The sequence below is a fragment of the Gekko japonicus genome, unplaced genomic scaffold (genome assembly GCF_001447785.1).
Source record: "Gekko japonicus isolate JY-2015 unplaced genomic scaffold, Gekko_japonicus_V1.1 scaffold414, whole genome shotgun sequence".
NCBI lineage: Eukaryota > Metazoa > Chordata > Lepidosauria > Squamata > Gekkonidae > Gekko > Gekko japonicus.
The window spans coordinates 557,283-578,586 of NW_015162491.1; the positions used below are offsets into that span (position 1 = coordinate 557,283).

The 21,304-nt window shown below is 46.6% G+C and overlaps 1 protein-coding gene across 1 annotated transcript in view; it reads left to right on the forward strand.

Annotated features, from left to right (window-relative positions):
* AXIN2 (axin 2) overlaps positions 1 to 21,304 on the forward strand; it is a 49,910-nt gene that overhangs the window by 17,923 nt on the left and 10,683 nt on the right. Inside the window, exons 4-9 of the mRNA XM_015406009.1 lie at positions 12,365 to 12,467; positions 16,636 to 16,776; positions 17,222 to 17,727; positions 17,942 to 18,133; positions 18,436 to 18,666; positions 20,113 to 20,208. Coding sequence (XP_015261495.1) covers positions 12,365 to 12,467; positions 16,636 to 16,776; positions 17,222 to 17,727; positions 17,942 to 18,133; positions 18,436 to 18,666; positions 20,113 to 20,208 — 1,269 coding nt within the window. The remainder of the gene's footprint in view (positions 1 to 12,364; positions 12,468 to 16,635; positions 16,777 to 17,221; positions 17,728 to 17,941; positions 18,134 to 18,435; positions 18,667 to 20,112; positions 20,209 to 21,304) is intronic.

Sequence of the window (21,304 nt, forward strand, 5' to 3'; positions counted from 1 at the left end):
TGAAGTCTGTCACTACTTCCATGACTTCCCCTTCTATTTGCCAAGGAGTGATGGGGCCGGATGCCATGATCTTAGTTTTTTTGATGTTGAGCTTCAAGCCCACTTTTGCGCTCTCCTCTTTTACTCTGAGCAAGAGGCTCTTTAGATCCTTTTCACTTTCAGCCATTAGAGTGGTATCATCTGCATATCTGAGGTTGTTGATCTTTTCCCCAGCAATCTTAATTCCCGCTTGTGATTCATCCAGGCCAGCATTTCGCATGATGTACTCTGCATATATATTAAATAAGCAAGGTGACAATATACATCCTTGTCGTACTCCTTTTCCTATGCTAAACCAATCAGTTGTTCCATATCCGGTTCTATGACTGGCTATGGGGGGAGACGAACAGCAAAATGTTTAGAATGTTGGAGGCAGGACTCAGGCAAAGCAGCCAGTGGATAGGGAGACCCTCTGAATGACAGATCAGAGAGCGAACTGATTTTGGAGCGTGTGGAATGTTCTAGAGAAGTGCCACCACCATTCGGCTTTTATTTATAAGGGAGATGGGGACCAGTCTTCATAGAGTATAACGGAGCGCCCAGCAGCGATTCCCCTCCCCCTACTTTCTGATAGCCCTGAAGCAGGGGAAAGGGCTCCAAACCAGGGGATACCGTGCCCCTAACTGGGGATTGGAAACCATACAGGTGCCATTGCCTTGTACTGAGTCAGACCATCAGTCTGTCAACGTCAGCCTTGTCTGTGCTGACTGGCAGCGAATCTGCAGGGTCTTGCAGAGAGGTGTCTGAGCCTTTTAGTTGGAGATGCAGGGGATTGAACCCAGGACCTCTGTATACAAAGCAGATACTCTACCAATAAGCCACTGCCCTGCTCTGAGGTTGTTTAGTCCCTGAAGCTTGGTTCAATCCGAGTGTAAACTCCTAGTTTACGGAGAGTACATTCCAATTTGCTGAGGCCTTTCCATTCAGATGCCATGAAAAACTGAAGCTTGCGCAAATCAGAAAAATTTTAATCAAGCACCTTGTGGGGAAGGAAGTGGAAAGAGCCAAGTGAGAGAGCACTACAACAAGCCGTGTTCATGCCCATTCTCCCTAACTGCATCTTGTTTCAATGTCTGAGTGCAGCTGTACAGTAGTTTAGAGAAGATGGAATATAGCCTGTTCAAATACTGGTCTGCTGATTTTCCACATTCCCCCCCACCCAGGTTGCCATGTTCAGCATTAGTTGAAGGTTCCGGACTTCATAGAATCCCATGTAATGTTTTGTTGCTTCTTTGGAAGGGGGGAAAGGAGGAGAGGCAGTAAAACAATTTTTTTTGATCTATGTAGCATTCTAGATAGAATTCTGAGAGTTCGGAATGCAGTGCCACATTTAAAAACCCCAGAACCCACAGTAAGTCAGTGAACAAACCTCAAGTCCATGTTAGAGTGGGTGAGTGAGCGGTGACTAGGGGGGTGTTTTTTCCGTTGCCCTTGTCACCCAGCAAACCCACAACTGGTGATTTGGACAGATCACGCAGCTCTGATGTAGCACTCTCGCTCTTCTTGCTGCTTGAAAAACCTCCAGTTCCCAGTTGGACAGTCGCTCATATTTACAAATCTGTTGGGAACAAATGTTTTGTCCATGAGAAATAGTTGCTGCCTATCCTGGCGGGGGGTATCAGAATAAATTAAGTGTATGCAAATACAGATTGTCCATTGAGAAATGGGGGTGTCTGTGCTAGAATATTCTAGTCAGATTTCTAAAAGTGACAGTGACCAGCTGGTACCAAACACTTAAGATGGAAGGAGTGGGGGTGGGGGGACAAAAGCCACAGAGCTCCAGGCAACTGTTGATTTGAGGAATAGTTGCCCTATGTAATTCCAAGCTGGTGCCATTCTTGGGGGCAGAAATAAAACTAGGGGGAAAAACTTTAATCCAAAATGTCACAATCCCTATAGTAACATTTTGAAATCCCTATAATAACATTTTGAATAAAATCTTCCCTAATTCAATAATTCAATAAGATCAAGTGGTGGACCTACAAGGACTTGCGGGGGGGGGGATCTCATTTCTCTCTCCCCTCCTATTTTCTTTCTTTTTCCTGAAAGCCCCTATAGCCCTTCCCCCTTTCCTGCTTCCTTCTCTCCTTTCTTCCCATCAGTCCACTTATCTCGTTCGCCATCTTCCCCTGTTTTCAGTTTTCCTGCCTTCCTTAGTCCCTGGCAGCCTCTCCTCAGGAAAACTGTGGCCCAGTTACACCATGCTGGTGGCAGGCTGGGCCCAGCTGTACAACCGGGAACCTGAAAGGACTTGCGAGGGCAGCCCTGTAGCTAAGGTCTTTTTAGGGAGGGGGCCTGCCTGCTAATCCAATCAAAGGCTCCAGGGCAAGGGCTGCAGCTTCTCTCCCTCCCCCCCCTCCCGCAAGGGCAGGCCTTCCCTGTGCAGCATCAGGGTCCAGCTCCCACCTCCAAGGAGCCCCAGTGCCTCTTTCCCGCGGCACAGCACCAGGGGCAGCCTCTGAAATCACTGCCCTTGTCCTCCCTGCCAGCAGGCTGACCGGCAATCAGGGGGAGTTGGGGTAGGGGAGCCGAGGCTCAGGAAGGGGCCTCCTAAAAACTGCTAGGGGGCCGTGCCCAGTGGGCCCCATGTTAGCTACAGGCCTGTGCGAGGGGCATCTCACTTTCCCCTGTATCCTCCTCCACCACACTATTTCTTCTTTCCATTCTCCTAGGAACTCCCATATTCTCACCTTTCCCTGCTTCCTTCTGTCCTTCACACCCACCCATTAGCCTATCTTTTATTTGCCATCTTCACCTGTATTTATTATTACATCATCTATATCTCACCTTTCTCCGCAATGGGGACCCAAAGCAGTTTATATCCTTCTCCTCACTTCCATTTTAGTCTCACAACAACCTTGTGAGGTAGGTTAGGCTGAGTATGTGTGGCTGACTCAGAGTCATTTATTGAGCTTCTGCAGCATAGTGGGATTTGAACCTGGGCCTCCCAGATCCTAGTCTGAGCCTCTAACCACTGTACCACACTGGATTTTGTGGGGTGGCTGCTGTTGAGCAGTAACAACCAGCTGGGCCTGGGGGAGTCTTGTAAGTTGGGTGGTATCAAGTCACCTGGTGGTTTCTGCTAGGTATGGCCCCAACCTCAAAAGCCAAAACAGCTCTGGAAAGGGCCCTGCACCCTCCCCCTGCCCTTTACTGACAGAATGGAATGCTGGCACTGTTGTAGTTGCCTAGCAACAACCACTGAGGGCATCCGTTTTTTTAAAACTAAAGGCACTTCTTTCATCATTTGGTTTTTTAAACCCCCCCCCCTGAATTTTTTTTGTTTTTAAATTTTGCTGCAAACCTGAGGCATTTTCAGAGTTTTTTAAAAAATATAACTGTCTTGTATGTTTATGGCTCAGTATGTAGGTAAGTATCTTCAGATTTGGCCAGGTTGGCTCTTAGAATATGCAAGTGCGAACCCACAAGGATTTGTGAGGCATCTCATTTCCCCCTACCCCCCGTTTCCTCTTTCATGAAACACCATAGCTGCTCCCCTTTTCCTGCTTCCTTTTCACCTTTCCGCTCAACAGCCGGCCAACGTTTACTTGCTCCTGTGTCTTCAGGCCCCCCCCCCCAACAAAACAGCCTCTGCTTAGGAAAATTATGTCCCAGTTCTGTGGTGCTGGCTGCTGGGCCAGGCCCACTTGCCTGGAAGGGAACTTACAAGGACTTGTGGGGGGCATGTCACTTTCTCTGTTTTCCCCTTCCTTCTTTCCTTTTCCTGGCAAATGTTCCCAGGTCCCCTTGTCAAATCGGCGGGGGTGTTAGGGGGGCATTCATGGGGTGGACAGGGACGTTACGGAATGCGATGATGTCACCCGGAAGTGATGTCATTGTGCCAGGGGCAACGTTCTGGTTTTGGGGCGAAACACTATGGTAAATTTGCCTTCAAATCCTAGAGTTTTGCCCCGAAACCAGAGCATCCCTGCATGATGTCCCCAAACGCAATAATGTCACTTCCAGGTGACGTCATTGCGTCGAGGATGTCGCATGATGACATCCCTGTTTAGGGGCAGGGTTCCCCTTGGCAACCAGCTGAGCTGATCCATGGCAGGGAGAAGCTCCCGAAAGCAGGGATCCCCTGCTCAGACCTGGGGGCTGGCAACCTTAGGCAACCTCCATATCGTCTCCTCATTCTGTCCCTCATTTTCTCCTTTTCAGCCATTCATCAACCTACCTTTTATCTGCCTCCTATATTCGGCTTTATTTATTATTTATTTACTTTATTTCTACCCTGCCTTTCTCCACAGTGGGGACCAAAGCAGTTTACATTATTTTCCTCTCCCCCCTTTTTAATCTTCACAACAACCCTGTGAGGTACATTAGGCTGAAAATATATGATTGGCTCAAAATCACTGAGTGAGCTTCTACCAGGTGAGTCTTTGAACCTGGCTCTCCCATAACCATACTCTGAAGCTACATCACATTGGCTTTCGTAGGGTGGGTACTGTTGAACAGTAGTAAGCAGCCAAGGCTTAGCTTAGTCATGCAAGTTGGGTGGTATCAAGTAACACAGCAGTTGCTGTCGGGTGGCAGGCCTTGTCCTGATGAGTCCTCCCTTAAAGGCCAAAGCAGCCCTAGAAAGGACCCTGCCCCCTCCCCCTGGATTTTAGTGACAGAAACCAAGCATCAAATTCTGTGGTTGCCTAGCACTGCCCACTGAGATAATCTGTTTCTTAAAGATACATGTGCTCCTTTTATCATTTGGGGAGGGGGGTTTAAACCCCCCAATGTGGGGTGTTTGGGTGTTGGGGTTTTTTTTTTTTTTTAAAAAGATTTTGGATTTTCCTGTAAACTTGGGACATTTTTCAGGTTTGTAGAAAAATCTGTCTTGCCTTTCACAGCTCCCATCACCAGATTTAAGTATCCTCAGATTTGGCCAACTTTGCTATTAGGATATACAAGGGGGGGGGCTGCGAACCTTGTGATGGATCCCATTTTCCCACCTTTGCTTTCTCCCCTCTCCCCATGCTTCTCTCAGTCTCTCTTTCCCCATCACACCACTACTTTTCTTACAGTCCCCCCACCTGTCACTTTCTCTTTCTTTCTGCTTTTCAGCCCCTCATTTTTTCTCTGCCCCCCAACCACATCACCCTTCCTTCCTTCCTTCCTTCCTTCCTTCCTTCCTTCCTTCCTTCCTTCCTTCCTTCCTTCCTTCCTTCCAACACAACACTCTCTCTTTCTGCCTCCCTGCCTCATCACTTTTTCTCTCTCCTCCTGCCTCCCACCCCACCATTCTTTCTCCCTCTGTTCCCCAAATCATCACTTTTCCAGCCCCCACATGCTTCCTCCCCCACAGCAATTCACAAAACCAAAATAGGACCCATGGTAAGTAGGAAATACCAAAAATCAACAAACACCATGCTACAGACCTTTAAGTCTATTAAGTGCTCATTCTTCCTCCAACAGAGGTCCAGATATCCTCCTGTTTCAGTGTCTTCCTCAGGGAGTTCAACAGATATTTCCAAGCACAAGGTTGCCAAATACCAAAATATTTATCCAAATTTCACCAGTGAACACTGCAAAAAGTCTCTCTTAGTGAGCTCAAGGCTTCCTCAAAAGTGAAAAGCACATTCCCTACAGGAGTGCTGGTGCTTCTGGCCGCCCCGCCCCCCAGCAGTGTTGGCACTCCTGGCTTCCTTCCCCGCGTCCCAATCACCAAGCCTGGCATGGCTCCTGGCCCCACCACTCACCTTGGAGCCCAGCCACAGTGCTGGTGGTTTCTGGGAACCACCCTGAGCCTAGAGTAGCTCCCAGCGCCTGCCACCACTGCAGGCGGGCCCAGAGCAGCTCCCAGACTCCACCACCGATCCCGCTGCAGCTCCCAATGGCCACTGCAGAATCACTGCATGCACAGAAAATACTTTTTAATAATGGGGGGAAATATAAGCCCCCCCAGTGTATTTTTGTTAAGTTTTCAGATTTTTCTGCAAACCTGGGCACTTCCCCAAGTGTGTAGGACAATCTATTTAGTGTCAGTATGGCCCTGATCTGTGGATTTAGATATCCACAGATGGGGGCTAGACTTCTCTATATTAGATAATAAGGACGATGATGCCTTCTTGTGAAGCCTAGATCTGATTTATTTTTAAAATGTTTGTACCCCACTTTATCCCCAGTGAGGATCTAAAGCATCATTACAACATCATTTACCTCCTCCTTTTTCTCCTCGCAGCAACAAGCCTGTGAAACGGGTTAGGGGCTGAAAAAGAGTGACCTTCTGTGACAGAGTAGGGATTTGAACCTGGATCTCCCAGATCTTAGTCAAGCATTATTAACTCCTACATTGCGCTGGCTCCTTATACAGGACTTGACCCGTGCAGCGGCTTTCTTGCCTCTGTAAGCTTTCTAAATGTACTTGATCATGTTTTAAAGGCACTGGCCCATTCATGTGTTAGTACACCAGAGGCTCACGAATGTGGGGTCATCAAGTGCTGGTGTGCTGACATTCATACATAACTGAGCAAAGCACACAAGGTAAATACATTTAAATGTGACTGGCTGTGTGTGCAGAAAGGTCATATATGGGTAAGAGGTTTCCCTGTGGCCCATGCCGTGTATGCATCAGTCTTTGGAGAGATGATTGAGAACACACAGAGAGCTCACAGAGTTGGTGCAAGGGTCTGGTATGAAAACCTCTTGGTCTGATATGAAAGCTCTTTCCAGGTTGATTTCTGCCCTTGTGGAATAGCACCAGCTTGAAATGTAGGTCACAAATAGGTCACAGACTGGGCATGTGGTAGTGAGGGGCTGTTGCTGTGACTTCCTACTAGAATCATAGAGTTGGGAGGGACATCCAGGATCCTCTAGTCCAACCCCCTGACCTTCTGGGGCAATAGAACACAGCTCCACACCATCCTCTATATGACAGCCCCTCAGGTACTTGAAGATGGTTATCATATCACCTCTCAGTCATCTCCTTTCCAGGTGAAACATACCCAGCTCCTTCAACCTTTCCTCATAGGACTTGGTCTCCAGACCTCTCACCATCTTTGTTGCTCTCCTCTGGACACGTTCCAGCTTATCTATATCCTTCTTAAATTGTGGTCCCTAATTTACTACTGAAGGGCCAGCTCTTCTACTGTTTATTTGCATCTTGCACTGGGCTGACAGTGCAAACTGTCACTGCAAACTTTTTCCAAAGCAGAAAATCGCAGTGGTGTCAGCAGAAGGCCCTGGCGACTTGCAGGGAAAGATCCAGTGGGACTTGTCATTGAGCTAGAAACAGCTAAGCTGGAGTTGCTCTGCATGGTACAGCTGTGCACATTTCAAGACCGGGACAGCATATCAGTACAATGTAGTTATAAGTACTTTGCCCATCTTGCATTTTGACACGCAAGACTTTTTGCACTGCATTTGGGTGAATAATAATAATAGTAATAATAATTTTTAAAAATGTATACAGTGTTTTAGATGGTTCAGGCCACTTCATGTATATTGACCAGTTGATTCCTTACAGCAACTCAGCGGGAAGAGCCCAGGCAGACAGATAGTAATTGTTTGCCTAAGGCAGCCTAATAAATTGATTTGAGAAATTTGAACCAGGGACTGCCCTGTCTCTTAGCTTTGTTACATATTCTACTCCACAAGTATAGCCTGGAAGCAGACAGACCTAAAGTATGTTTTGAGATGCTAGCCTCTTTTAAAATGAACATGAGCTAAAAGAAAGCTTAGAGCCCATTTCTCCCAAGAACTGCTGAAGTGAGAAGATGTAAGGTAGCCAGCGACCATCAAGATTCATGTAGACTCCAATTCCTTAAAAGGAGAGGTTTCACAACACAGAAATTCCCCTACTCTTCCCATTGGAGTGATAAGCCTTATCCACAATAGGGCATTCATCATAACTATAGCAGAAGCAGTTATCACCTCTGAAGGCCCTGTGCCCATTGGTGGCAGAGGAGACTTGAAGAAATAAAGGGTGGGTACTTCCTACTTCTCATCACTGCCTGCACAATGGGAAGGAGTGTTTGTACCCCTTTTAAATATTCTGGTTAGAGTGTTGGCTCCATGTGGTTCTAGGGCAGCTATACCCAGAGTTTCACTCTTTAAACATGAGAGCCAGTGTGGCATAGTGGTTAGAGTGTCAGATTGCAGTCTGGGAAATCTACATTCAGATCCCCATTCTGCCATGCTGGGTGACCTTGGACCAGTCATACACTGTCAGCTTCACCTACCTCATAGGGTTGTTATTATAAGGATAAAATGGAGGAAGGGGAACTATATAAGCCACTTTGTATCCCCTATGGCAGAGTATAAAGGAAGTAAATTGTGTGCATATCTACAGCTTTCAATAAAAAGAGTTGCTAGGTTCCTGGCATCCGAAAAACCTGAGCTTAATGGGTTTGCTGGGCTTGGTGCCATTTGCACGTACTGCAAATGGTTGTACTTCCACACATGCCTAGGCAGTTACCACACATTGCCTGTGAATGTACATACTTACAATTGTGGGGGTTTTAAACAGATGGACCATGTGAGATTTCCATCAGTTGTCCTAAGAATGAGTCCCAGAACCTGAACATCAAGGCTGAAGCCTAAGACCCAACAACCCTAACTGGGATCCCTGGCTCTGTGCATGTACATGGCTATGAAACGCAAGGGTGCATCCAGAGATGTTGCTGTAAAAAGCATCAGTTTATACCCAGCAAGCCCTAATCTGGATGGCCCAGCCTAGTCTGACCTCATCAGATCTCAGAAACTAAGCAGGGTTGGCCCTGGTTAGTATTTGTATGGGAGACCACCAATGAAGTCTAGGGTTGTGATGCAGAGGTAGGCAATGGCAAACCACCTCTGAGCATCTCTTGCCTTGAAAACCCTGTCAGATTGTCATAAGTCAGCTGCGACTTGAAGACACTTTCCACCACTCCCCCAGCAATTGTGTTTTCCATATAAATCATGAATCCACCTCTAGTTTTCTCTTTTTGCAAGCAAGACTTTTGTTTTCTTGTTTGGAGAAGATAGGCATACTATTAAGTGGGCATTTGACAGCACATCCTTTAGCCACAGGGTGAGACTGGCCTTGCCGTTGAAATAGTGGGCATACTTATCCCTGAGTTAAGATGGTCTCCATTGGTTGTCTTGCTTCTCCAACACCCCCCCCCCATGCTTCAGATGGTCTCCTGCCCATTTTCTTTTTAAAAGTGATGCTTACACATTTATGCATTTATCTGTTCATTTGTCCCTCCTTCCTTTTTTAAATAAAGCCAACTTTTAATTTAAAACTGCCACAGGGCCTTGGGGGTGGGGGGACAAAACTTTCTTGTGACCACATAAGAAATGAACCAGTCAGTCAGTTTTTCCTTTTCCCAGTTTGACCTTGGAAAGGAAGCTTGTTTGGCTTGAATGCTGTGAGGTTGTTCCAGTGTGGTCTCACTATTCTAAAATGCGATGTGAGTCTTTACCCTGAGAATTGTCTTTTTTTAATCTTCGGGTTGGTTTCTGAAAGGTGCAGTTTCACTGGCTATTATTATTGACTAGGAATAAGACCCATGTGGAAATAAATACAATGAGCTCTAGAAAGAGGCTGTGGGTGGGTGCCCTGGCCAATTTATACCTCAGCAGGGTATAATGACACAGAGCTTACCATTTTATCCAGGGGAACTGATCTCTGCCATCTGAAGAGCAGATGTAATTCTGAGTGATCTCCAGCCCTCCCCTAGAGATTGGCAACAATGGTTCACCAGGAGGAAATAGCTGGTTTGGAGGGTAGAGTCTATGACATTGTACCTGTCTGAGGTCCCACCCCTCCTCAAACCCCACCCTCTCCAGGCTCCACCCCTCAAAACTCCAGGAATTTCCCAACCTGGAGTTGGCAACCCTACCTCCTTCCCAGCCAACCATCAACCTACCTTTATCTGCCCCTCTGACATCAGCTTTCCATCTCCTCCCCCTCCCTCCTGGAGAGCAGTTGTAATTCTGAGTGATCTCCAGCCTTCCCCTGGAGATTGGCAACAGTGGTTCCCCAGGAGGAAGTGGCTGGTTTGGAGGGTGGAGTCTATGGCACTGTAGCTGTCTGAGGTCCCACCCCTCCTCAAACCCCACCCTCTCCAGGCTCCATCAAATCTCCAGGAAGTTCCCAACCTGGAGTTGGCAAGCCTATCTCCTTCCCAGCCAACCATCAACCTACCTTTATCTGCCCCTCTGACATCAGCTTTCCATCTCCTCCCCCTCCCTCCTGGAGAGCAGTTGTAATTCTGAGTGATCCCCAGCCCTCCCCTGGAGATTGGCAACAGTGGTTCCCCAGGAGGAAATGGCTTGTTTGGAGGGTGGAGTCTATAGCACTGTAGCTGTCTGAGGTCCCACCCCTCCTCAAACCCCACCCTCCCCAGGCTCCATCCCTCAAATCTCCAGGAAGTTCCCAACCTGGAGTTGGCAACCCTATCTCCTTCCCAGCCAACCATCAACCTACCTTTATCTGCCCCTCTGACTTCAGCTTTCCACCCCCCCACACACACACAGCCTCTACCCTGCTCTGAAGCCCTGACTGCTACATCACACTGGCTGTCATAGGGGGGCCATCTCAGCAGAGTATAAGGACACAGAGTTCGCCATTTTCTCCAGGAGTACTGATCTCTGCCATCTGGAGAGCTGTTGTAATTCTGAGTGATCTCCAGCCCTCACCTGGAGATTGGCAGCAATGGTTCCCTAGGAGGAAAAGTACAGTCTTTCTCTGCAATGGGGACCAAAGCAGCTGACATAATTCTCCTCTCCGTCTTTTGACTTGCACAACAACCCTGTGAGGTAGGTTAGGCTGAAAGTCTGTGACTGGTCCAAAATCACCCACTCAGCTTCCACAGCAAGAACCTGGGTCTGGCAGATCCTGGTCTGGAGCACTAACTGCTATGCCACACTGGTTGTAGTATCGCCTGGTATCACAACTGAACTCCAAACAACAGATCTCTCTCTCCCCCTGGAGAAAATAACTGGTTTGGAGGGTGGCCTCTATGGCATTCTGTTCAGCTGAGGCCACTCCCCTCCCTAAACTCTGGCTCCACCACAAAATTTCCCAACCTGGAGCTGGCAATCCTAGTCAGGACTGGCCCCAATGAGTTTTCTCCCAAAGGCCAAAATAGGTGTGGAAAGGGTTTCTTCCCCCCACCTTTTACTAACCAAGCTTGGTTGCCTAGCAACAGGCATTGAGCGGAAAGTAGGGTTGCCAGCTCTGAGTAGGGAAATACTTGGAGATTTGGGGGTTGGATCCTGTGTAGGGTAGCGTTTGGGGAGGGGAAGGACTTAGCAGGGTATAATGGGTCTACTCTCAAAGCATCCATTTTCTCCAGGGGAACTGATCTCTGTCATCTGGAGATCAATTGTAACAGCGGGATATCTCTAGGTCCCACCTGGAGATTGGAAATCCTGGGGGAAAGTCAGCCGCACAGCAGGAAGTTGAAGAGAATGGTCTGACGGCCGCTGGCCCACCTCAGTAGTCAGCCAGCCATGGTGGAGCCAAGCAGGAGAGACAGCTGTTTTCGTAGTTTATTCTGACAGGAAAGTGGCCATGCTGGCAGTGGGCGGGTGAGAGGAGCGGACCCAGCACCCATCCAATGGCATGTGAGTACTCTTGAGTGGCAGTTGATGGGCCAATGGCTCATGGAGCACACTGCACAGCCAATGGGAGAGCTGGGAATGGCCAATACATATGATAGCTATATATATATAGGATAAGGCTGGTTCATGTTGCATATCTATAATAATCCACTAAATTCAATAAATCTAATTTTCCACATTATAATTAAAAGAGGAATGGAAGCTGCACAAGTCAGTTTCTGCTGCTGTTTCCCCCCTTTTTGATGTACCATCTAAACCAGTCTGCAGTTGTTAATACTGTGGCAGAAATGAAATGGAAACACCCAGCTTGAATTATGCCATGTCTTCCCCATACTTGCTGAGGTACAAAGCCATAGCAAATGAAATAGCCAAGACTCCAACAGATACCAGAATCCAACAAACCATAGCGAGTTCTAATCTTACCCACAGGGTGTTTACTCACAAACATTTCTTCAGTGGAATTTTATGATGGAGAAGGAAGGAAGTGCCTTTGAATAGAAACCATGATTGCTTATCTGAAGGTTTGGCTTGTATTACAGGCCTGGCTTCGGAGTTGTGTGAGCCCCCGGGTGAAAAAGGATTGGTTTCTCTTGCCTCCCACTCCATAACCAAGTGCAAGGGACTCTTGAGTAGGCTGCTAACGTTTTATTTCATATATCAACTCTCTGTGTGAGGTCAGGTGGTGGAGCTGGTAATACTTCCTTGGGTCTGTTTTGAAGAAGAGTTTCGTTACATCATAGAGTGCCTAATCTGAAAATGATGTGTTTTTGATTTCCAGTGATGGGATCCCTCCTTACAGACTTGGGAGCAAGAAGCAACTCCAGAGGGAAATGCATCGTAGTGTCAAGGCCAACGGTCAAGTTTCTCTACCTCACTTTCCAGTAAGTACAAAAGTTTTTCATAGTGATGAGAAGGGAATCCTTAAAATCCTATGGGCCTGATGAGATTATAAGAAGATACATTACGCTGTCACTTTGCTGAAGCTGAGTTTGTCTGAGTCTGGTCATTGAGTGTACTGGTGGAATCCTGAGAACAAATCTCCTGGCAACAGTATAGGTCAGGTAGTTATATTTTTCTGATGCCAGTATTAAATTCTTCCGTTGAGATGCAAGCAGCTTGTCCAGCTATTGAAATTACAATCAAGGAATGGGGTCTACAGATGACGATTCATACATTTCTAGAGTTAGCACTGATAAAATTTGGTTGTTTCAGACCGATTGGGACACAGTGTGAAGTGTGATCTTTATCCTAGTAAAAATAAAGTGTGGGTAGTAGGGAACAGATACCAGTGTTTCCTCTTCCACATTCCATCTGCTCACATGGATGAAAAAGATTGCAAGTGTTAGATATTTGCCACATTTATATCCCACTTTTTGCCTGTTGCAGAATTCAAGGATGCACATTAAGGGTTCCTGGAGGAATCCCATTTAGGGGCTGACCAGACCTCAACCCACTTAGCTTCAATATGACTGCTGCATCATGTGCCCTCCAATCTATATTTTGGGATTAGGGATGGGCACGAGCCAATTTAAGAACCTTGGTTCAGCATGAACTAGGCTAGTTTGCAAAGCATGAACCAGGGGTTCAGGAGATAAATTCATCCCACAAACCTCCATGTTTTCATGGAGGTTTGTGGGTGGGTTTGGGAGTTAGCTTGTGGCCCAAGCCAAGTGAGCTCCAAAGGCATTTAAATGCCTTCGGAGCCCACCTCCGTGTTGGGCCGGCCTGAAGGAGCTCACTCTTGGAGCTTGGTGGTATCGGGTAGCCTGACTCAAGTGAGCTCTGAAGACTTTCATAGGTCTTATGCCCTTATATGGGCAGGCCCCACCCAGAAATGGGCTCTGAAGGCCTATAAAAGCCTTCAGAGTTCACTCTGAGAGCTCGGTTGAGTTGGGCAGCCCAACGTGAGTGAGCTCTGAAGGCCTTTAAAGGCCTTTGGACATCACTCTTGAAGCTCAGTCGGGCCAGCCTGACCCGGAGGTGGGCTCTAAAGGCATTTAAATGCCTTTGGAGCTCTCTGGACTCAGACAGCTTTTAAATACCTTAAGGGCTCACTTCTGGTTGGGTGGCCAGACCCAGAAGTGGGCTTCAAAGGCCTTTAAATGCCTTTGGAGCTCACTCAGGTTGGCCGTGGTGGGCTCTGAGGGCATTGAAATGCCTTTGGAACTCACTTCCAGGTGGGGCCCTGCAACTAACCAATATGGCAGACAAGTTGCCTGTAAAGTGTACTCCTTGGTGGGAATTAACAGCAAACCCACTTAGAATCCAAGAATTTTGCTCTTGATGGATGAAAAATTCTTCCTAATAGTGAATTTGAAGTTTTTGTTCCTAATGTACACAGACATTTTTTTTCACTGCCTGTACACCCATGATGCTCTGTACAGCAGACTACCTTTGTCTGGTAAGGTTGGACTTTCATGACATACTTTGAGCTTCTCAACGTCACCTGATTGGCCATTGTTGGAAACAGAATGCTGGGCTGGATGACAGGCCCGTAGCCAGGATTTTTTAATTTGGGGAGTCTTTAAATAAGTCAGGGGGCACCCTGCGCAGACATACCCCCCCCCCAAGGGAGCACCACAGAAAAAATAAAAAATTGGACGTTGGGGGGGCCTGTGCTGGATGGGAAGTTGGGGGGGGCTTGGCAGTTAGTCGGAGGGCCAGGCCCCAGGATACCCCACTGTAGCTACAGGCCTTGGTCTCATCCAGCAAGGAAGTTCTTCTGTTGATGTATATTGTGTTCCTTTCTTGGTGCAGGGCTGCAGTTCAGTTGTAAAGCTTTTTGTGCAGAAAGTCTCAAGTCCAGTCCTTGGCATTTACTGTTAAATGATCTTGGGTAGGAGGTGTAAAGACTTATTTTTCTGCCTGAGGTTCTAGAGAGTTGCCGGCAATGTGCATAGACAACACAGCACTAGGTGAACCAGTGGTCTGATTTCAGTCAAGAAAGCTTCATATATTCAAGATGATAATGTAGGGAGGGGTTGTGTCTTAGTGATAAGTTGTATAAGTTTCCATCTTTATATGGTGTTCTTCCCATTTAAACTCTGCAGTCTTTGTCCCTGCTTGACATTGGCTCAAATATGCCCAGTCACCATTAAAAAGATTCCTTCTGGATAGAAATCTTTTCTCCTCACTTCCCTTTCTGGGACAATGAATAAGGATCTGGTTCCTGGCAGCTTTTCTAGCACTTTGGTTTGCCACTGAAAGGCTGTTATAAAGTTCCTGTCGTTTTTAGAACCATGGGAATAGAGGATTTGGGTGGGTGGGGGAAATACTTAAATCTTCCCCTAACTTCCACAGCTGGGTTTTGAAAAAAAGGATTGTTCTTTGCATTTTGTGCTCTGCTCCAAGACTTCAAAGAGACAGAAACACACCAGGAGAAATCCTGTGCTCATTGAAGTCACTGGGAGTCCAGCTATTTATTTGAGTGGAGCCAGGATTTCTCCCACCGCTAGCAACTTCTTGGCAGAAATAGATTTCCCAGCTTCTCTAAAGGAAAGAGGATATTTGTACCAAATGTGTGCCTTAAAAAAACCCCTCAGCTTTCCTGCCTGTTGGGTTTGAGGCAAAGCAGTTAAATCTTGGTCTGAATCTTTAGAAATGTGACTTGCCCTCTTACCTGAAGTAAGGAAGATTTCAGATTGGTGTTTGTAATACTGCTAGTGAATAATTTTTTGCAAAATTATTTACACAGGCAAGTACAAACTTATCTTGTCTCATGAGTAGTGTAACCAAATTCCTTCTCCTCCTGGCTTTTTAAGCAGTGTGAAGTCTTAGGTGATACATACATACGTGTGTGTGTGTTTAGATTTATGGAATAACTTTGTGCCCGTGTGATCTCTTTTGAGTTTATTTTTGTGTTTGTGTGTATATTCCCTGCTTAAAGAAGTTCTATGGCCTCCGCTTGTAAATTAGATTATTTTGTCCTGGGGCGTGCAAATCGACTTTCTCTGTAAGGCAGTGCTTTGATCAGGGAACTGAATAGAGGCAGCTTGTATAAGAGTGACAATTTCCAGCAGAGTGGCCTTTTTCTACCCTCACATCATTTCTGAAGCTAAGTGGTTGCTAGAGAGAGAGAGAGAGAGAGAGAGAGAGAGAGAGAGAGAGAGAGAGAGAGGCCCCACCTCATCTCATGGGTAGTATGTGAAATAGTTGGTACTTCAGTGTTGTCCTTTTAAAAAAAGTGTGTGTATATACACTCTGTGTGTGTGTGTGTGCGTGCGTGCACACAGAATATAACAGTAAAGGAGAAAAATGGGGAAAGTGCTTGTGGGAAGAGGAAAACAGTGATCCACGGGGTTTCCCCCATTCCTTGCTGCTTTTGGCAGAGATTCTTGCCTTTTTATATTCTACACTTGATTTGGAGATGTTCCCTTTTCCCTTGATAGATCTGCTTGAGGCAGCCATGCTCAGCAGTGTATCACCGCTTGCCTGCAGCAGCTTCCTTCATTTTCTGTACAAAGAGATGGGGGGCGGGGGGGGGGGAGAAAGAGATCTAAGCAACTGCTGACACTACCTCAAAGGTGCCCAGTGTGTAGCCAGGAAATAAATTACTAGCACTTCTCTGATCTGCAACCGTTTGACTTCTTTTTTTTTTTTTAGTTCCCTTCCCTTTTTCTCCCCACATCTTATTTTTTTAATTTCCAATTCCTTTCTGTTTATACTCCGCTTTTATTCCTTGAGTTAAAGTCTCTCCCTCCCACCTCAGAGTTTTTATTTGATGTTTGACAACAGTCTTTGAAGATTTTCTACTTCAGAGTAGCTACTGATGGGCTGGTTGTACTACAGAGGGAACAAGCAGGGTTCCTCGGAGTGCAACCAACTGCTCCTGCCGAAGGCAAATGCTATTGGGGAGGATGTCACTCCATGAGGCCACAGCACTCGCTCATAAAAATCCAGAGCAGACCATACCTAGTTGCGGTTGTCTTTTCATCCAGACATGGAGACACAACAAGTTGAACGGGGCCAGAAATACGGCTCAGGCTAAGCTTCCTTGGCTTGTGCCATCCGCTAAACATGGCTTGTTGCTTTTGTCTCCACTCTCTATAGAGAACCCACCGTCTTCCTAAGGAGATGACCCCTGTGGAACCAGCTATCTTTGCGGCTGAACTCATCTCTCGGTTGGAAAAGCTCAAGCAACAGCAAGAGACCATGGACTGCCTGGAAGAGAGGCTGCAGCAAATCACAGAGGTGGGTGGATTAACCCTGTCAGCACAGTTCCCTGCTGTGCAGCATCCCTTTGCTGTGAAGATACGGGCGAGGGGGGGGGGAGGTGGTATTCATGGGGTGGCAGTTGCGGCAGTCTAACTCCATTCTGTTCTTGAGAGTTACAAGCTAAACTGCTGATGCTTGGTAAGCGGTGCACTGCATTTAAAAAAAAAAAGTGCCCTGCAAATAGCTTTATTGATATTTTTCTATTTCAATGTCACTATAGGTCTTTTGGGGAGAGTATATTGGAAGAGAAAAAGGCCGATCTACAGAGAAAGGGTTTTATAAATTTATAAATAAAAACCCTGATGCTATAAGTCTGTTCTTTTCAGGCTGTAACGCAGAAATGCACAGGTCTGAAGCAGCTGCTAGATTTCCCTTGTACATCTTGATGTGATGGATTGTCCTTTATGTTTTGCCCGGGAAGGATGAAGAAAAGGAGTGCCCTGATATACCTGCCAGCTTGCAGACCAGTAGGGAGACTTCAGTTGCTCAGCAACACCAGCACCCGCTCAACCTCTTACCATCTGGCAATTTTGAGGATGACCCACAGGCAATTCTGGATGACCATCTCTCTCGAGTTCTGAAGACTCCAGGGTGCCAGTCTCCGGGCATGGGACGGCATAGCCCTCGCACACGCTCACCGGACCGCCTCCCGGGTGGCAAATTGCTGCTGGCTCCAGGAACAGCCTCAGTACCCACAGCCTGTGCCCTCATCAGCAAAGGATTTATTACCAAGCAGACCACCAAACACGTTCACCACCACTATATCCACCACCACACCATCCCCAAGACAAAAGAGCAGATAGAAGCGGAGGCAGCCCAGCGGGTCCAGTGTTTCTGTGCTGGCGGAAATGACTACTATTGCTACTCAAAGTGCAAGGGGCACTCAAAAGGGGCAGACCTTCCTGCAGCTCAGCTGGAGCCACTTGGGTAAGTTTGGGCAGGTTTTGTGGTTAAAACTGTGTGGTCAGTTAAAATTTGGCTACAGCATCCAGTCAGTTTCTTAAAAGATGAGTGTTGTTGATTGTGAAGGGTTTGGGAGTGGGGGAAGGTGACCTTGGGTGGCATGCGTTTGTGGTCATAACCTCTGTGACAAGAAAAAGGCAGGCTAAGTGCCGTTCTCCTTTCTGTGTCTCTTGGGAAGCCTCAGCAGAACTGGGACATTGCTGAAGAGGACCTCTAAACTATCGGATGGCGTCATCTTGCCAGGTGGAGAAGGAGGAGGGCTGTCTGTACAACCAGGGACCCAGCTACCTGGAGGGGAGGCAGACCGCTCACAGAATGTCTGGCAGTGGATGCTGGAGAGTGAAAGACAATCTAAGCACAAAATCCATAGGTAAATACAAACTGTCTGCAATACTGTTGCTCCTGGTAAATATTTATCTGTCTATTTTTACAATTACTAAAAACAAATGAAGCTCTTTTGCTCTTCTGGTTTATTATGAAAGCTGTTCCTTGGAACCAGAAAAACCACAAAAATGTCATGTTTTTGGCAAGAGCCCCCTTTCATGCTATGACAAACTTCTCTTTTTCCCCTTCCCCCCACAAACAGTGAGCACACAGAACAGAAGCCGCTATTAAAGTAATATTTTCCAGCTTTTATAACCATGTACCTTCCCTGCCTCTTTCTCTCACTAGCACACAAAGCACAAAGAAGGCCTACAACTCCGAGTCCACCAGAGGTGTGCCTGGTGAGCGTCCAACCCGGCACCATCTGTGGGGCAATGGCAGCCATCCGCGCGGGGCACAACCTGCCCACCCTTTCATCCAGGATCCCGCTATGCCCCCGCTGACGCCACCCAACACTTTGGCCCAGCTGGAAGAAGCTTGCCGCAGGCTAACTGAAGTATCCAAGCCTCAGAAACAACGGTAACTCCCACAGGGCCAGAACTGGGGTGCAGATACAGAAAAGCCCCTGCATTCAGAAATGTTCTCTGACTGCTGCCTCCTTGGCTGAAATAGACTTGTAGCCTCCTAGAGAGGAAGTCTTCTGGAATGAACTGCAAGACATATAACAATGATGTCTCATAGCTGAACATTTCCAAACCTTATGGCTGTGATGCTGGTTCAGTCACATTTCATTTAGGTCTTGTTGCTCCCCCCAACAACATGATTCACATTTTAAGCAGAGGGGCAACACAAGGCCCTCACTAGCCGAGTCTTCACTTTTAGACTTCTTAGTTCTGCCTGAGCTTTACAGAAACCTTCTGAGGTAGAGAAGAAATGAATTATAAAAAGAAAGAGACAAAGGCAGCTAAATTTGTAAATCCCCTTCTGAGTTGGCTCAGTTTTAGTTTGGTTGGATGGGGTACACAACCTTATGTTTTAGAATAAACAGAGTTGGAGGCTTATAAGCAGGGCTATGGCTGAGCTGAAATGGGCCCTAGGCCTAGGTATGTCCTCTTGATTCCAATTGACCATGGCTTATTGGTAGACCATAAGCTTTGTATGGAGAAGGTGGCTGATTGAGTTCCAGGCAACTCCAGTTTAAAAGAATCAGGTAGTATGTGATGTGAAAGACCTCTGCCTGAGATCCCGGAGAGCTGCTGCCAGTCAGAGTAGACAATTCTGACCTTAATAGACCAGTGGTCTGGCTCAATGTAAGGCAGCTTCATGCGTTCAGTTAAATTTTGATCCTGTGCTTTCTTTCTATTGGTGCAGCGCCCCTTTTCCTTTGCGAGAGTTGTCCTGTGTTGTGCAGCGCATCCCTCTGGCTCTAGGGGCTTCCACTCGTGCAAGCTCTAATGTTGCCAGCTCTGGGTTGAGAAATACCTGGGGATTTTGAGGGTGGAGCCTGGAAACGGTGGGGTTTGGGGAGGGGAGGGACCTCAGCAGGGTACAGTGTCACAGAGTCCACTTTCCAAAGCAGCTGTTTTCTCCAGGGGAACTGATCTTGATAGTCTGGAGATCAAAGCAATGGTAGGAGAGCTCTAGGTGTTACCTGGAGGTTGGCAACCCTAGCAAGCCCAGTGTCTTCCAATGAACCAGAAGACTCTAGTGCCGGATTCCATGTCAGAGGACTGCCTCCACAAAGGACCAAGAGGGTTGCAAACAGAATCCAATCACAGGGTCCAAGTCTTAGAATTCTGCTTTCTGACTTTGTTTCTTTTTCTTAAAGGCCATAGAATAGTGGATATGCCAAACGATGCCTTTGCTGTCTTTCATTAGAAGATGTAGTTATAGTCCTCCCCCCCTCCCAGTACTTAATTATCTCCTTGATTGTTTACTGTGTGGGCATCTTAGAGGTCTCGGTGAGCTTTTGAAAAGCCAAATCATTCTCTTCTCTGTTTTTCTTTCTCCCCTTCCAAACTGTAGATGCTCAACCTCAAATCAACCCAGGGATCGCAACCACTTGACTTCAGTGCCCGGAGGAAATGGTCCTTTTTGTAGTCCAAGCACAGCGACAGAAGAGTGAGTGTTGCTTTGTGTGACACATAGCTAGATAGCCTTCCTTGCCTTTCCTTTAAAAATGTAGTCTCTGCTTCATACCTCTTTAATATATATTCTTTTTGGATGATGTGAAACAAGGAACAAACTGTTATCAAATCCTGTCTTCTATTTCTTTTTTAGCTTGCATTCCTATAAAGCAGACAAAGATTGGATTAGTCTAATTACGGGATAGTTCTTTTAAAGATGAAATCTGCTACAGTCTAAATAAAGTTTTCTTTCTTGTAGACTTCATCTTAAGCAATAAGTAATGTTTGAAGTCCAGGCTAAACCACCTCACTATAGCCTTTCATTTTTAATTGGTTGACCTTAAGTACACCAGCTGTCTTTGCTAGTAGCCTTTCCCCCCCATCTTCCTGAAGCCACTCTACAAAGACTTGGAACAAATTAGGAAGACTAAATTACTGTGGAGTAACACTTTGTGACCTTTTGACATGCCAAGTCAATGTTGCCTCAGAAGTTGCCTGCATGTCATTCAAGGACCTGTTGCGATTTTTCCTGGTAGCAGAATTGTTTGTTGTTCAGTAAGCAGATCTCCCTGCCTCAGGAGTCCAAGGTTTAAAAGGTTTGGGGCTTGTTGCTCCCCTTGCATCAAAGAATCTGGTTGACAGGCAAATAGATCTCTATCCCTGATCCTGCATTGATGAATATGCACACATTCCTCTATATGAATTAGGGCTTTTCTCATTCATTTCAGTATAGAGGGAATGCATGGAGTTTCCTTAGAGTTGGATGAGATGGGAAAACCTCTGCAGATATGAAGCTCCACTTGTAGGCATGTCTATTCATTGTGCATCTGTCTGTCCTTGATTGTTGTGGTGGCCTGGGAAATATGTGTGCAAAGTGAAGAAATGGGATAATGCCACTCTAGGCCATCTACTGATCAGGAAAAGATGTACTTCTCGGTCTGTCTCATCCCAGGGCTTTTCTCTTGCCCTTCCAAAAAGTGGACTATATACTCTTCCTGCCTTTGACAATGGATGTACAGATTACTGAGGAGAAGTGAAATAGTAAGGACGACTGGTCCAGTCTCTCTAGATATGTTTTAAAATGTTATTTG